The 16,093-nt window shown below is 46.1% G+C and overlaps 1 protein-coding gene across 1 annotated transcript in view; it reads right to left on the bottom strand.

The window, feature by feature from the left end:
* Nucleotides 1–3,942: 3,942 nt before the first annotated feature.
* LOC103190818 (mucin-2-like) overlaps nt 3,943–16,093 on the bottom strand; it is a 54,160-nt gene continuing 42,009 nt past the window's right edge. The window contains 14 exon segments of the mRNA XM_042341546.1: nt 3,943–4,725; nt 5,368–5,485; nt 8,476–8,515; nt 8,637–8,765; nt 9,266–9,364; nt 9,476–9,601; nt 10,589–10,629; nt 10,874–10,978; nt 11,469–11,646; nt 11,976–12,007; nt 13,523–13,632; nt 13,736–13,805; nt 13,923–14,104; nt 14,785–15,004. Coding sequence (XP_042197480.1) covers nt 4,515–4,725; nt 5,368–5,485; nt 8,476–8,515; nt 8,637–8,765; nt 9,266–9,364; nt 9,476–9,601; nt 10,589–10,629; nt 10,874–10,978; nt 11,469–11,646; nt 11,976–12,007; nt 13,523–13,632; nt 13,736–13,805; nt 13,923–14,104; nt 14,785–15,004 — 1,661 coding nt within the window. The 3' untranslated portion in view covers nt 3,943–4,514.

Here is a 16,093-nt window from a genome sequence, read left to right as displayed (position 1 = left end):
AATTGATCAGCAGTTTTGTGTTGACCTGTAAACAAGGCTCACTTATCGATGTTGTTTAGCCGACAAACGTATTACATCAGAGAGAGAACCAATCAATCAAATTTAAATTCTCTCCTAAAAGTAGTCGGAATTAATGATCCCTGAACTCTGCAGCCCGTGTCCTCTCCCCCACCAGGCTCCATGACCCTATCACCCCATCCTCGCCCAATTCCACTGGCTTCGCATCACACAGAGGATACAGTTCAAGATCCTGGTCCTCACCTTCAAAACCCTCCATGGCCTTGCTCCTCCCTACCTCTTCGACCTCCTAACCCCCTACCATCCTGCCCGCTCCCTCCACTCAGCGTGCTCTGGCCTGCTTCACGTCTCCGCCTCACTCGCCCCTCCAGTAGTGGGCAGGCCTACAGACACTCTGCCCTTGCCCTCTGGAAGTCCATCCCACAGAACTTCTGCCTCACCCCTTCCTTTCCTCTTTGAAGACCCATCTCAACACCCTCCGCTTTGACAATGTCTTCAGTCGCGCACCACTCCCTCCGTTCAGCGGGCTCCGGCTGCTCCATGTCTCCCGCCCGACCCACCCTACCATCGGTGGCCGGGCTTTCAGCCTCTCTGCCTCCACACTCTGGAACTCCGTCTCACAGTCCCTTCCCCTCGCTTCCTCCCTCGCCTCCTTCAAGGCCGGTCTCAAGACCCTTCTCTTCGACTGTGCCTTTGGTCTCCCTCCCACCTCTCTGCCTTCCCTCACCCCTACACCACCCCTCCCCCATGTTCGGGCACCGACACCTGACTGTTCAGCACTTTGGGACATCCTCCCGACGTGAAAGTCTTCTCTTTGACCGAGCCTTCAGCTCCCCTCTCGACTCTCTTCCCCCTCCTCGCTCCCTCCCTTCCCTCCCCTCACCCTGACCATTTCCCCCCTGCTCGGGTCATGACCCAACTGTGCAGTGCCTTGGGACGTCCTCCTGACGTGAAAGGCGCTTTATAAATGGAATCTTGTTGTTGTTGTTGTTGTTGTTGAAAGACGCTCAATAAATGTCATTAAATTGTACTTGCCCTCCACACTCCCCGATCCGGACCCCCAGCTCGGGTCCGAAACACTGATTGTCCAGCGGCTTGGGATGTCCTCCCGATGTGAAAGGCACTTTACAAATGTAATTTTATTGTTGTTGTTTTTCTTAAACAGGCAGTGCTGCTGTTGTAACGTGTCAGCAAGTCTGTTGCACCATCAGTGTCTGAGCTTTCAGCCACTGCGCCCCAAAACTCTGGAACACTCTTCCCACCGCTTTGCCCCTTCTGTCCTCATTTTCATATTGCCTCTGAAGACCTTCCTGGCGTCGTGCTCTACCACTGTCAAGTGTTCTGGGACATTACCCTGCATGAGGGGCGCTATATAAATGCATTTTGTTGTTGTTGCTTTGCTGGCAAACTATCACAGTGAGCAAAGCAATAGCAACAGCAGAAGAGAAACCAAAGTTTCAATTGCAGTAAAATCTCAAGTTTCTTTCACCTCAAGTTCTCCTTTAAAAAGGGGATGGCCAAGCCGGGCTGGGGAAATGTCCAACGTGTTCAAATATTCAGCCACCAGCAGAGGACACAGAAAAATATGAAGTTAGGTACAAGGAGGGTTGTCTGGAAAATTGTAGCTGCTATTTTTAACTCGTAATTTTGCTACTTCTGAAAATCACTAATGTCGCTATTTATCAGCTCGCTTTACTTAGCAGAGAGAGAGTTTATTAGATGAAGCCGTTGAGGAGCCTGGTTTGTGAAACCAAACGGCGTCAGAAGAGGAAAGGTAAAATAAACCAAATGCCTTGATAAAGGGTTCAGTGACGTGTGATTTCAGGGATAGAGTTTTCCCAACAAATTGCGAATATTGCTGTACATTAATTGTATATATTGGGCAGAAATGAGACTGCATGCAATCCAATTATTGTCCACTGCTCTCTCTGGCATCATCTGCGGCCTGTATTCTGCAACCTGTTTTCTGTGTCTCGGTTAACCCTTGTCATGGAGAGATCCAGCCTCTGTCCCCGCTGGCCTGGCTGGGAGAACCTGCAGCTGGCAAGATAATGACAATTTTTGGCTGCAATCATGATGATTTTCCAGAGATTTTAATTCATGATTGTAACTCAATCCCCACAGAAAGAAAATCAGATTTGTTAAAGTGATATTGCAGTTGATGTTTTGAGTGGAAAATCATAATATTTGTCAAGCACAGAAAGGAGGTTATGTTGTTTTCTTTCTTGTGTCTGTGCAGTGATAGAATATTGTGTGTGTTTTGGTGTTCCTTCAACCTCACGCACTACCATCCCATTCCAAAGCCCTGGAACGCATTGTCTTCTCGCTCTGACCAGGGCTCCCTCTGCCTCCTCCTCCTCCTGGATCTCTCCACTGCATTTGACACGGTCGCCCACGCCATCCTCCTCCACCGCCTCTCTTCCTTTCACCCACGTTATTGGGACGGCACTCGCATGGTTCGAGTCCTATTTAACCAACCGCTAGCACTTCATCTTGGCCAATGGTTTCTCCTCCGTCCCCCCTTCTGTTACCCGCGGGGTACCCCAAGGCTCCATCCTTGGCCCAATTCTTTTCTCATCTACATGCTCCCTCTCGGGGATGTCATCCGCAGACATGGGGTCAACTTCTACATGTGCGCAGATGACACTCAAATCTACTTCTCCTCCAGCTGCGACGCCCAGTCCACTGATGTCCTGTCAGCTTGTTTGACGTACATCAAGGCTTGGATGAGTGCAAATTTCCTGCAGCTGAATGTTGTCAAGACGGAAGCCATACTCTTTGGCTCCCATCAACGTCTTCTCTCCTTCTGGCCTGAACTTCTCAACCTCCCCGGGCTCTCCCTCAGACTCTCTGAACCTGTGCCCAACTTCCAGATTCAGGTTTGATCCCTAGCTTTCCTTTCTACCCCACATCCTTTTTTTTCCACCTGAGTTACATTGCCCCCCATCACGTCCCCCCATCACACCAGCCCATGCCAGGCTCCACTGGCTCCCAATCACCGAACGGATCGATTTCAAGATCCTCTCACTTGTTCTCAAACCCCTTCGTGCCCTCGCACCTCCCTACCTCCCCGATCTGCTTACCCACCACTCCACCACCCGCTTCCTCTGCTCGGCTGGCTCCAGCTTACTGTTTGTCCCTCGCCCCCTCTGCTCCACCATCGGTGGCCGTGCCTTCAGCCTCTACCGCCCGAAACTCTGGAATTCTCTCCCTCAACCTCTCTGCCTTTCCTGCTCCCTCACCACTTTCAAATCCCGCCTAAAAACCTTCCTTTTTGATCGTGTTTACGGTCACCTCCCCCCCCACCCCACTCTGTCTCCCCCTGGCTTGTTGTCAGATTCCGCCACTCTCTGGGATACTACCCCATGTAAAGGGCGCTATATAACTGCTAATTGTTTTTGTTGGTCCTACAGTTTGCTCAGGGTGAAAAGAGTTGCTTTATGAACAATCAGACAATGAAAAGTAATTGATGAACTTTTATTGACTTTTAAGAAAATCTAGAAATTTGCAACCGGAGTATTTGCATATATGGTAAGAAAGGGTGAGAAAATATGTCAGTTAAAGAACAAGTACAACAACAACAACAACAAGATTCCATTTATAGAGCGCCTTTCACGTCGGGAGGACGTCCCAAGGCGCTGTACAGTTGGGTCAGGACCCGAGCATTGGGGGAAATGGTCAGGGGGAGGGGAGGGAGGGAGCGAGGAGGGGGGAATGGTCAGGGTGAGGGGAGGGAAGGGAGGGAGCGAGGAAGGGGAAATGGTCAGGGTGAGGGGAGGGAGGGAGCGAGGAGGGGGGGAATGGTCAGGGTGAGGGGAGGGAAGGGAGTGAGCGAGGAAGGGGGAAATGGTCAGGGTGAGGGGAGGGAAGGGAGGGAGCGAGGAGGGGGGGATGGTCAGGGTGAGGGGAGGGAAGGGAGGGAGCGAAGAGGGGGTAGAGAGTCGAGAGGGGAGCTGAAGGCACTGTCAAAGAGAAGTAGTGAATTGTGTTGAATTATAACATTACTTTTTAGGCAGTTTCCTCATTGCAGTGGCAAGTAGTTAGCACCAATATTATTCAGTGTGAGGTTCACTGTGAAGTTAACTGAACCTCATCCATGTTGTAGAAAGTTCTTTACACAACATTTAGTAACACCTCAGTGCAGAACCTGCTAACAGAGATTTTAGTGTCTCTCACGTGCTGTATATATACAATTGTGTACAAAGAAGTGGTTCAAATTTCACAGTAAAATTAGTAATGTGGAGGTTTAAATCAGTTGTTGCCATAATGTGAACTCTGGGTAATGTTTGCAAAGCAGTTGTGTGCTGCAGAGGATAGACTAGAGTGGCAGATGGCTTGAAAGAAAAGTAAATAAATGGCAGTGCGCAGTTTCAGCAAAGCAAACAGAGAGGCAGTGTGCTTGGCATTGCTAGTATTATTTCCTAGTTAAAGCTTTGATATCTATTCCCTTTTCTGTGTACTCCTTTCCTCTGCATTGTCTAATGCTGTTCCTTGTCTTATCCCGACGTTTGACTCAGCAATTTCTTTGCCTCTGTCGTCATGGGTTCCCCACAGGGGGTGGCTATGCATCCGCACTCGGTCACAGATATGTAGGTGAACTCCATGGTCGTGTCATCTGGACAAAGTAAGGTGACAACCTGCTTGCTGGTGGCTAACTCCTGGCAGCATGAGCAGTTGTGGGAAACTGCATTAGCTTCAGCAGAATACCTGTGTCAGAAAAGCACAAGGAGACGGTACTTACACTCATGGCTCCTTGCCAACAAACAATAGCTCTAAGATCAGACAATGTGATGGCATTTGCAATTAGCTATTCTGGCAGGCTCCCGGAAGTCTGTCATGCTGACCGTGGGAACATAGCTCCACCATGATCTACTTCTGCTTACCAGGAGGCACAATTTGAGATACCCATTTGTCTAGCATGGAAGGAGGCTCTGTGATCCATCATGCCTGAACTAGATCTCTGTTAGAGCTATACTTTTAGTCCCACCCATTCCCTTTTATACTTTTCTTTTCAGATGTTTGTCTAATTTCCTTTTAAAAATGTTTGTGGGTTGGCGTCTCCTGTTACTAATGTTACACTTGGATTCCCAATGAAATATTTGTTAAGTATACTACTGATAATAACCCTTGCATTTAACGTAGCGGAATGGGCTGATTAACCATGCGGAGGATATTTACAAATGTTAGATTGCAATACAGAAGTGACCATGGAATAGAAAATTCTCCTTAGTAGCTAATTGTGCATTATACATATATCTGTGGCCATCCATTTAACAGATGCTTCTATTCGTAAACTGTTCTGACAATGAGTTCCTAGGGTTTCTACATTAATGGAAGTTGAATACATACATGGAATAGGTCATGCAGCGTCCTCCGCAGTATTTCATTGAGACTTGCTTTTCAGACTGACATTGCTTGTGATGGATGTAGGTGCTGATTTCTGAGACGCCGCAGGTCCTTGGGGCACCTGCAGACATGGAGCACAAGTCAGCTCATCAAACTGCAATGACTTAATAGTTAGATCCAGCGGATTCACTACATTTCCTGAAAGGTGGATGAATTAACTTAGGATCCACGATGAAGGTGTCAGCTGTAGGAGCGCTCAGATCAAGAAGTCTGGAATTTATTTGGTCACTTTCCATCAACTCTCACATAAGATCATAAGACAGGTTCAGCCCATTTGAACCACCTGTCCTGGCAACTGGTTTCAGTTGTTGACTACTCTGGATAAAAAAATGGTCTCTGGTATCTGTGCTGAAATTGCCCTTTGCAACTCTACACATATATCCTCTTGTTCTACTGTCTTGCTGCATCCAAAAATATTGTTTCTGAATTACTTTTTCTATCTTTAAAATGTCACCCACCTCTATGAGGCCCCATCTGAGAAGTCTGCTTTCAAGAATGCAGAGCCCTAGCTTGCCTAATCATAGAATCTTACAGCACAGAAGGAGGCCATTCGGCCCATCAGGTCTGTTCCGGCTCTTTGAAAGAGCTACCAACTGGTCCCACATCCCCGCTCTTACCCCACAGCCCTGTAATTTTTCCTTTTTAAGTACCTATCCAATTCCCTTTTGAAATCTATTATTCAATCTGCTTCCACCACCCAGTGCATTCCAGACGTAACAACTCTCTGGGTAAAAAAATTCTCCTTGTCTCCCCTCTGGTTCTTTTGCCAATTATATTAAATTTGTGGTTCTCTGGTTACCGACTCACCCGCCAGAGGATACAGTTTCTTCTTGTCGACTCTACCAAAAACCCCCTTATAATTATCACTCATTCCTCTAACACTGCAGATCCTTCTCTTTGCTCCCCTCTACACTGCCTCTAAGACCTTGACAGCCTCTTATGTCATAACAACTAGAACTGCGTTGCCCTCGCACCACTCACTAGGCCTGTCAGGTGTTGCTTCTGAGAGCAAGGGGAGAAAACCAAAACTATCAGCAAAACGTCTACATTGTATTATCACAACTGCCTGATGTGCAGTCACCGCAATCTGAAAGTGACTAAAGCAGTAGACGATTTGAATCCTTCTAAACTATAAAACCTGAAGAATGGGAAGAACGTGAGTTTGCCAGGATTGGGCAGTTTAGACAAAAAGCACTCGCTGGATGTTTGAAATGCAAATTCACAGGATGTGAGTGACACCCATGTGTGTCTGGTCCTGTATAAATCACTTCCCATATGGCTGAACACAAAGCTACTGCTTATACCCTGTCCATTGCGGCATCTACAACAACAACATGCATTTATATAGCGCCCTCCACGCCGGGCGGTGTCTCAGAGCTTAACAATGGCGGAGCCCGAGGCCGAGCTGGGGAGGGGGAAGGTGACCGTAGGTGCAGTTGAAGAGGAAGGTCTTCAGGCGGGACCTGAAGATGGGGAAGGAGGGGGCAAGGTGAAGGGGTTGAGGGAGGGAGTTCCAAAGTTTTGGGGCATAGTAGCTGAAGGCACGGCCGCCGATGATGGAGCGGAGGATTCGGGGAACACAGAGGAGGCAATAGAGCGGAGGCAGTGGGTGAGAGAGGAGGTGAGAGAGATGGGTGGGGGAGGGAGGGGTCAAGGAATGGAGGGATTTAAACACTAGAGTGACGATCTTGAAGTGAATCTGCTCTGTGACAGGAGCCAGTGGGGTTTGGCCAGGACTGGAGTAATCGGGGTGTGGAGTTTGTGTGGGTGAGAATGTGGGCAGCGGAATTTTGAATGAGCTGAATTTTGTGAATAGTGGAGGAGGGGAGACCAGCGAGGAGGGGTTTATAGGCCAGCTGAGAGGTGACAAAGGCGCGGACAAGGGTTTCGGCAGCTTTTGCGGTGAGGTATCATTGGAGACGGGCTATATGGTCAGGCATTGGATGTGGGGGTGGAAGGATAACTGAGCTTTAAGGACAGGTCAGGTAGGTTGATGAGGCCAGAACCGTGGGACAGAAAACATCGATGGGAGCCAAAGAGTATGGCTTCCGTCTTGTTGACGTTTAATTGCAGGAAATTTGTGCTTATCTAGCTCTTGATGTCCAACAGACAAGCTGACAGAACATCAGGGGACTGGGGGGGGGTTGCAGCTGGAGGTGGAAAAGTAAAGTTGAGTGTCATCTGCAAACGTGTGGAAATTAACCCCGTGTCTGCAGATGACATCATCGAGAGGGAGCATATAGATGCGAAAGAGAAGGGGCCAAAGATGTATTCTTGGTGTAGCTATCCCGCAGATGACCGGGTGGAAATGAGAAGAAAAGCCATTTGCAGAAATGTAGGGCTGGCAGTTTGTAAGGTAGGATTTGAACCAAGCGAGTGCGAGTCCCACTGAGGTGGATGTCGGAAGAAAGGAGGTGGAGGAGGAGAATGGCGTGATCGACTGTGTCGAACGCGGAGGAGAGGTCCAGGAGACAGAGGGAGCCCTGGTCACAGATAGAGAGGATATTGTTTGTGACCTTCATGAGCGCTATCTCTGTACTGTGGGTGGGGAGGGAGTCGAAGCAGCCGGTGGTGATAGTGGATGAGAGGGAGGAAGGAGAGATGGGGGCAAATGAATGTAGGATGGGGCCGTGGTAGGAGCTGAGGGCAGGGTGGGTGAAGGATATGGAATGAGGGTAGTGGTAAGTGACACGGAGCAGAAGGATGAAGCTGCCAGGCGGATGTTGTCAATTTTAGAGGTAAGGAAGTCCATGAGCTCTTTGCACTTAGAGTTAGATGTGATGATTGAGGGGCTTGCGTGGGTGCACGGAGGAGGTGGTGGGCAGTGGACAATGGTATTGTTGGCCTCCAGGGAATAATGGATCTGGTTCCTGAGATCAATCTGAAGAATGGATATAGAATGATAGACTGTTTAGAGCACAGGTTCCCCTCCAACCTCCCTCTTGGTGAGCAGGCTGCTGCTTTTTACTTGCTCAAAACGGAACCCACAAAGAGACTCAATAATTCTGCAATTATAATAATAATAATTCTGTAATGGTGCGTGTTACTTACATGTTTGACAACAGCCATATGAGTCGAACCTTAGTGTACCCTGCCAAATACAGAGCATTAGAGATTAAGGAATGTCCATTATTTGAAAGCACATTGTCTAATACATTTGGAAAAAGGTCTAAATTTCCAAGCTAAATATTTTTGCTGCATTTCACACTCACAGGCTCACAGTTGTCCTCGTCCAGCTCAGGGCACCACTGCTTGTAGATATTTGGAATAAAATGAGGTCCTATTTTCACACATTGAAATCTGGTACAGTTGTCCTGTGGGTCTACTATGGTAGCTCCAGGCTGTGCCAATACAGGAAGAGATTTATTTTTATTCAGGAAGAGAATATTACACAAAATTCTTAAAAACACTTTTACATTTTTAAGACCACATGAGAATTTACTAGGCGAAAGAATACCAAGGTTTATCTAGTTCGTTTTCCATCCCTGCAGTCGCTTGACATGTTGTGTCGCAAACTACACTGCATCCCTTATTCATCAGGGAGAATATACATGTAGAACACAATTCAATGCCTGTATCAAAAGATTCATCTTGCCTCTTCAGATTCAGTTCCTGTGGCGCAACTCAGTAAATTAAGTATCAACCAATTCCAGCCTCTCCAAGGCAGGTCTCCAGGGCTGAGCTGATGCGAAGGTGGCCCTAAACATTTTGAATAGCCACTTTACATCATACGTCACACATATAGCATCATCCGTAAACACTTTCTGTAACATGAACCTCTCAAATAACCAGTGTATTCATTATTTTGGTCATTGAGTTCCTCAAGGTAACATGCACATACCTTAAGGATTATTGATGGCTCGTCTGACATCTCGATTACACAGTCTTTCTGGACACAGCTGCCACAGCATTCTCCTACAACCTTTTCATAGTGAAAACCCTGAAAGAAATACACAGAAACGTTTCTGATTCGTTCCTTTGAAAAAAACAATAATCAGAACCTTGAATAATATTGTGAGGAGGGGAGCAGGAATCGGGGTCAGGTGCTTACTGGTGAGCAGATGACTTCACACTCAGTTTTGTTGCACCGGATGAGGTTGAGTTGGGTGGATGGATCTGTTTCCTTGGTGCACATGCAGTAATGACACAGGTCCTCCTGAGGAAGGATGACTCCTGGCTGAAAGACCAGATTACATTATTGTCACATTTGTAAATTTCTTTGCACTTAAGGGGTCAGTTTTCACCAAAGGAATTTAAAGTTCTCTTTACAGACTCTGAGAGGCTATGTTAACATTTCTATAAGAAGAGTGCTGTTCGTGTGTCAGCTGTTATAACTTTTTCATCTTATTTCTTTTATAAAAATGTACAGAATTTCTGCTGAGTCTGCACACCTTATTTAGAAATATACACTGTTCACTGAACGGAATCACAAATAGCAGCAGAAATCTTGAATTGTACAGTACAATTTAAAATTATAAAACGACTTTCACATTGGGAGGACATCTCAAAGTGATTTACACAGCCATCTGGACACCTGAGCTGAGGAGTCGTGAGGGTGGGGAGGGGTACAGCTGGATCTGAAGAGGGTTGGTGCAGACTGAAAGATGGACCGAAAATGAGGTCAAAGAATAAGTCTAAAGGTGGGCTTTAAAAGTGAGGAGGGAGGGGTAAGTTGGAAGGACTCCGAGGTGGAGTTCTGGAGAGTGAGGTGGAATGGCTGAAAGCTCAGGCAGGAAACATGAAGCAAAGCCAGTGTTTGCTGAGCACAGGAAAACAACAACTTACTATGCCGGGCGGCATCGGAGTACTTAACAAGGCCTAAGCCCAAGACCTGGAAAGGTTATATGGTTGCAGAAGGTCAGAGGGTGGGGGAGGGTGGTAGGTGGGGGAGACCGTGATAGAATTTGACTATGAGGACAAGGATCTTGAATTTGATCCATTGTGGGATAAGTAGCTGGTGGAGGTGAGTGAGGATGAGGATGATAGGCTGGCGAAGCCTGCTGCAGAACAGGACATGGGCTGAGTTGTATTGCGTTCTGGATGGTCTGCAGTTGGTGTCTGGTGGACAACTGAATAGTCAAGCCTGGACATAATGAAGGTGTGAGTGAGGATCTCAGTAGTCAGGGGGAGAGGTAGCGGTGGAAAAGTGCCAGAGTTCCTTTACCTTGTACTCAGTGTCATTGTACACGCACACCTGCTTTGGCACTGCAAACAGAATAATATTTTTAGATCAAGTACAGTTGAGGTACAGGCTGGAAGCATACTTTACAGTACAAAAATGACATTTATTTAGTGTTCTTTCACGTCAGCAGGACATCTCAAAGCATTTGACAAAGCTAGATGGACAGTTGAACGGTGGGGGTGGGGAGAGGTTTACTGATTTACTGGCTTATTACAGCTGCATCACATCCATAATTTATTTAGAAACAAAGGAAAATTCGGCACTTACCACAGTTGTAAGTTAAGCAACATTCTCCTTCAGGGATATACGTAACTGGTTCAAATCCAGGATCACAACTAATTTTCTCAGATGGACAATGGCTTACTTTACATTCTGTATAAATAACAAAAACGTGTGATTAAATTAATCCAAATTTCTCTCTTTGTGCTGTTGTGCATTGATAACCCGATGTTGTGACATCAGAGTGGTCTCAAACCTGCTTGCAAAGATTACACTCTCCAACATTGCTTCAATTACTGAACACATTGTGTTCATTCAATCCCCCCATTCAAAGAGGTGATAAATAGCAAAGTGGTCAGCAAACACATGAATACCTACACAATAGGGGTCTCTTCAATCTTTGAATGGAGGCATATATCAAAATGTAAAGTGGAGAAATCATCAATGTGCCATCCCTTTAACAATTGGATATTATAACTTCTGTATCATTAATCTTACTGTATAAAAGGCAGTTCTTGGGGAGGAGAGAGATTCACAGACTTGCTCACTCCCACAAATCCCACAACCTGATGTGTTCACTCACTTGATATTTAATGTGTGAGCTGCATACCTGCACGGTTCAAGAAGTAGAATGCTTACTTACCACACACGGTTTCTTCACAACAAGAGTCCTGTTCACTTGTTTGGACAACTGGCACAAAACCTGGTCTTGTGCATTCAACAGGTGCAACTGGTTGGCAATGGTGGGGTTGGCAGACAACACTCAGTGTTGTGTTATCACACAAACAGTCTTGACAATTACTTTGCCATGTTTCACCAATCTTAGTCAGAAAGATACAGATATGTTATATGGTGAATACACCGGCAATAGTTATAGAATCATAGAATCTTACAGCATAGCAGGAGACCATTTGGCCCACTGTACCTATGACAGAGCTATCCAACTAGTCCCACTCCCCCGCTCTTATCCCATAGCCCTGCAAATTCTTCCTTTTTAAGTCTGTCCAATTCCCCTATTATTGAATCTGTTTCCACCAACCTTTCAGGCTGTGGATTCGAGACCGTAAAAACTCTCTGGATAAAAAATTATAGCTTTACTATATTTTAGAACTACAAGTGGGCAAATTAAGAAGCAAAGAGAATCTAGTACCTGTCTTGGCTTCCCATCCGGTCCTATGCATTCTACAGGGCAGAGAATATTAGAATTAAACATTAAAATGATCAGCTAGGAACTCACACCATTTCTGGAATACTGTATAACCAGAAAATTGTAAAATGTTTTAGCAGTAATCTAGAAAAAACATAGAATTGATACAAAGTTTAGAAACTCATGAAAGATCATTGAGCAACAGAGGTAAATAACCAAAGTAATTAGCCAGCACTGCAAATGACTAACACATGGAGACAATGTGGGAAGCAGCAAAGATTCCCACCCCAGCACAGGCAATCCTGTTAGCTGTCCTGCTTGTCCAGCTAGGACTAATGTACCCTTTTGTGCTTTGGTTTTCAGAGTTAACAAGAGCTGAGAGGGAAGAAACCCTGTCCCTCAAGCCCTGCTAATATGCTGACTGGTCTGTTATCACCTGACTCAGGAACTGGACCACCAAGACCACCATAGAGGGTTGACTTGATTCTGATGTTCTATATTCAAGTGGAACGTGGCAGCACCCCACTGTAAACCAGTATAAATTGTTACTAAGGAAATATGTCTAGTCCCTCTCATGACTCAGTCCATGACTTGGTCCAGTGTGTAATCATACCATACGGACTGGGAAGTTATGGATTTGATTGATGATCTATACTGAATTAGATGATGCTTGCTTACTCAAACAACAACAAGAACAAGATTACATTTATATAGCGCCTTTCACGTTGTGAGGACATCCCAAGGCGCTGGACAGTGTACAGCATTTTGAAGCTGAGCTGGGGTCAGGGAGGGAGAAGGGAGGGGAGAGGAAGGGGGGGCGGCGGGGGGGTGATCGATGGCATGGTCGAAGAGAGGGTTTTGAGGCGAGACTTGAAGGAGGTTAAGGAAGGGGGCGAGGCGGTTTGATTGGGGGGTGGAATTCCAGAGGTTGGGTCAAACAGCCCATCAATACTCATTATAAATATTCACATATAAATTATGGTCACTTGGACAATTTTGGTTTGGTCAGCCAAGTGTCTGACACATGCAGAAACATATCACTGTGCTTAAGAATATCCAAACTAATTTGAGAGCTCCATGTATCCCTCCTACACATGGAAACTCCCATGTATTGGAATTGGAATGCACTCTCTCCCTGGAGGGACATACCCTGCTGAACGAATTTCAGAGAGTATTAGGTGCAGTCTGGCAAGAGCCAAGGTTTGGGGACCCAGAGTGTGTGTTGGGGTACTGCTGGAGTTTAACCAGCTAAAACCACACAGCTTACACTGAAAACACTATCTGACAAGTTTCCCGCTGCTTGTCCAGTTAGGACCACTCTATCTCCTGGCTCAGGAACAGGACTATTGAGATTGTCATAAAAGGTTGACTTGATTTGCCATTCTGTTTCCATTCCGAGATAGTTCAGCTCCAAGGAGACTTTGCTTATCTCCCCCAAGGAAGATAGTACTAATTACTAGTTACTAGGAGTGCTTGTGGAACTGTACCATCAGCAGCAGGAAAGAAAAGTAAAGTCCTTCAACAGGAGGAAAAAAAAGAAATCAACTTACCACAGACGTCTACACACATGTCTAACTGCACAAAAAGAAATTTCCCATCTGGGCAGAAACAACCTTCAGTGAATGTGCTCTCATCCCTCCATGTGCTCTTGTCAGTGTATCTTAATATTGAGGGCATAAAAGGGGATATAGTCAAGAGAGAGAGCGATAAAATGAGAACAAAACCACAAAATGGAGATTTTTTTTCAAGAGAACACAACAAACCTTAAACTGCAAGTAAGTTGTTGTTTTGGTCCACAGGGCTCATATATCATTGTGTCAGGACAGGTGTAAGCTGTATAATTTTAAGAACAGACATCTTGAGAAACAACACTTGTGTGTTTATTGTGGGTTAATATTTTGTAAATGATCTAAACCAAATTACATTTCAAAGTAAGACTTAATAACTTACGGCATTCCCCATTTGTACTTTCTCGCCAGTTCACGCAAATGCCAGCCTGCAATTTACACATTTGTGCATAGGTTGCTAAACTGGAACAATCCACTGTGGTGTTCTTCATTCGGCATCCATCAAAGATGCATGCCTCATGAAAGGGGCCTGGAGGAATGATATTGTGGCACTCAGCGAAGATACTGAGGAAAGAAGGATAGTTACAAATTCAATCTAAATTCCAGTGTCATTTTGAGTCAGAATGTACAAAGTGTGTATGTATACAGGGAATAGAAATGCAAAAAGCTATGGTTGACCCTAATTGCATCCAATCATAGCATTGCTTAATGTACTTTCTTACACACACACATATGCCATCTCTGTAATGTTATCAGACGCTGCACAGATGCAAATTCCACTGAAATGCAATTTAGTGAATTTGGTATGGTATCGCTGGGATACACAGCTCTAGTCCCTCTCACAAATATATCTTGCAAGAGAAGCAGAAAGAGATTTATTTTACTACAGTACATGTAAGTTCATTGGTATACATGTGGTATTCACAGAATCAAAGGAGGGGTTCAGCTGAAGGAGGTTCTTCAGCCTATTTGATCTCATCCTTCCAGAATACCCACCTGACCGGCTTCCCATTGTAGCCTTAAGTTGTTTCATAAATGAGGTCAGTATCTTATCTATCATTTTTCCTAGTAACCTATTCCAACTGTTGATTTCCTCTCTGTGAAATACATTTATCCTGGTATTTCTCCTGAATTTGTCCTTCACCTGAATTTGCCTTAGCATTTTCGATTGCTTTTATTGGCTAGAGAGTGACCATATTCTAAATGTGTACTGTTAGTAGTTTTCATAATGAGGCACCACTTACTCGCTTAAAATGATCTTGCAAACATCTAGTGGTTCACAATCTATGGGTGTTGTTGTCTGTTTGGTTGGCTGTGAAGGGGGTATTACTGTTGGTGATGGTGCTTCACAGTATGGCTTGCTTTTGTCCTCAGTGTACCAGAAGCCTGCTGCATGAGAGCATGAAGACACCTGGGTTCCATCAGGCAATGTGCAGTCGTCTTTCCTGTCGTTTGTGCAGGTACCTAGAGTCAGGAAATTCAAACAAGACTGCTCTCATTTCTAGTTTTGTTTGTTACAAAGGAAACATTTCCAAGAGCATTGCATAATGATGTAAGGCAACAGGAACAATTCATCACATCCCTTATACTGTATACAATGTGCTGTGTCAAACCTCACCTCATTTGTTTCTTCATGGAAGTGAATTTCAGGATTAGATTCTGGAATGTTTCCACAAACTCTAAAACAACTGAATGTAAACTGCATCAATCTGTACCCAGTGCCTCAGCTCAGCTCTGTACCCAGTGCCTCAGCTCTGTACCCAGTGCCTCAGCTCAGCTCTGTACCCAGTGCCTCAGCTCTGTACCCAGTGCCTCAGCTCTGTACCCAGTGCCTCAGCTCAGCTCTGTACCCAGTGCCTCAGCTCAGCTCTGTACCCAGTGCCTCAGCTCTGTACCCAGTGCCTCAGCTCAGCTCTGTCCCCTCCCCTTCACCCTCTATATGCTCCCCCTGTGGTGACATCATCCGCAGACATGGGGTTCACTCCTACATGTATGCGGATGACACCCAACTCTACCTTTCCTCCTCTACCCTCAACTCCACGACTTCCGATGTCCTGACAGCTGTCTGTCCGACATCGAGTCCTGGACGAGAGACAACTTTCTTCAGCTCAACGTGCGCAAAACTGAGGCCCTCCTGATTGGCTCACGTCAGCGCCTCCACACCTCAGGCACTGACACCATCAGCATCCAAGGCTGCACTCTCCACCTCTCAAAGCCATCAGGAACCTCGGGGTTCTGTTCGACCCTGAGCTGTCCTTTCTCCCTCATATCTGCACCACAACTGGCACCGCCTTCCATCACCTCCGGAATATCGCCAGACTACGGCACTACCTCACCCCTCACGCGGCTGAAACCCTGGTCCACGCCTTTGTCACCTCAAGGCTGGACTATGGGAACTCTCTCCTCGCGGCCTTCCCAGCCCTCCCTCCACACTGCAGGTCATTCAGAACTCTGCAGCTCGTGTACTGTCCTGAACCAGGCTTCGCGCCCACATCACTCCCACCCTCGCTCGCCTCCACTGGCTCCCCATCCCCCAGAGGATCGATTTCAAGA

This window comes from Callorhinchus milii, unplaced genomic scaffold (assembly GCF_018977255.1).
Source record: "Callorhinchus milii isolate IMCB2004 unplaced genomic scaffold, IMCB_Cmil_1.0 Scaffold17, whole genome shotgun sequence".
In the NCBI taxonomy this organism is placed as follows: domain Eukaryota; kingdom Metazoa; phylum Chordata; class Chondrichthyes; order Chimaeriformes; family Callorhinchidae; genus Callorhinchus; species Callorhinchus milii.
This window is presented reverse-complemented; position numbering and strand designations above follow the sequence as displayed.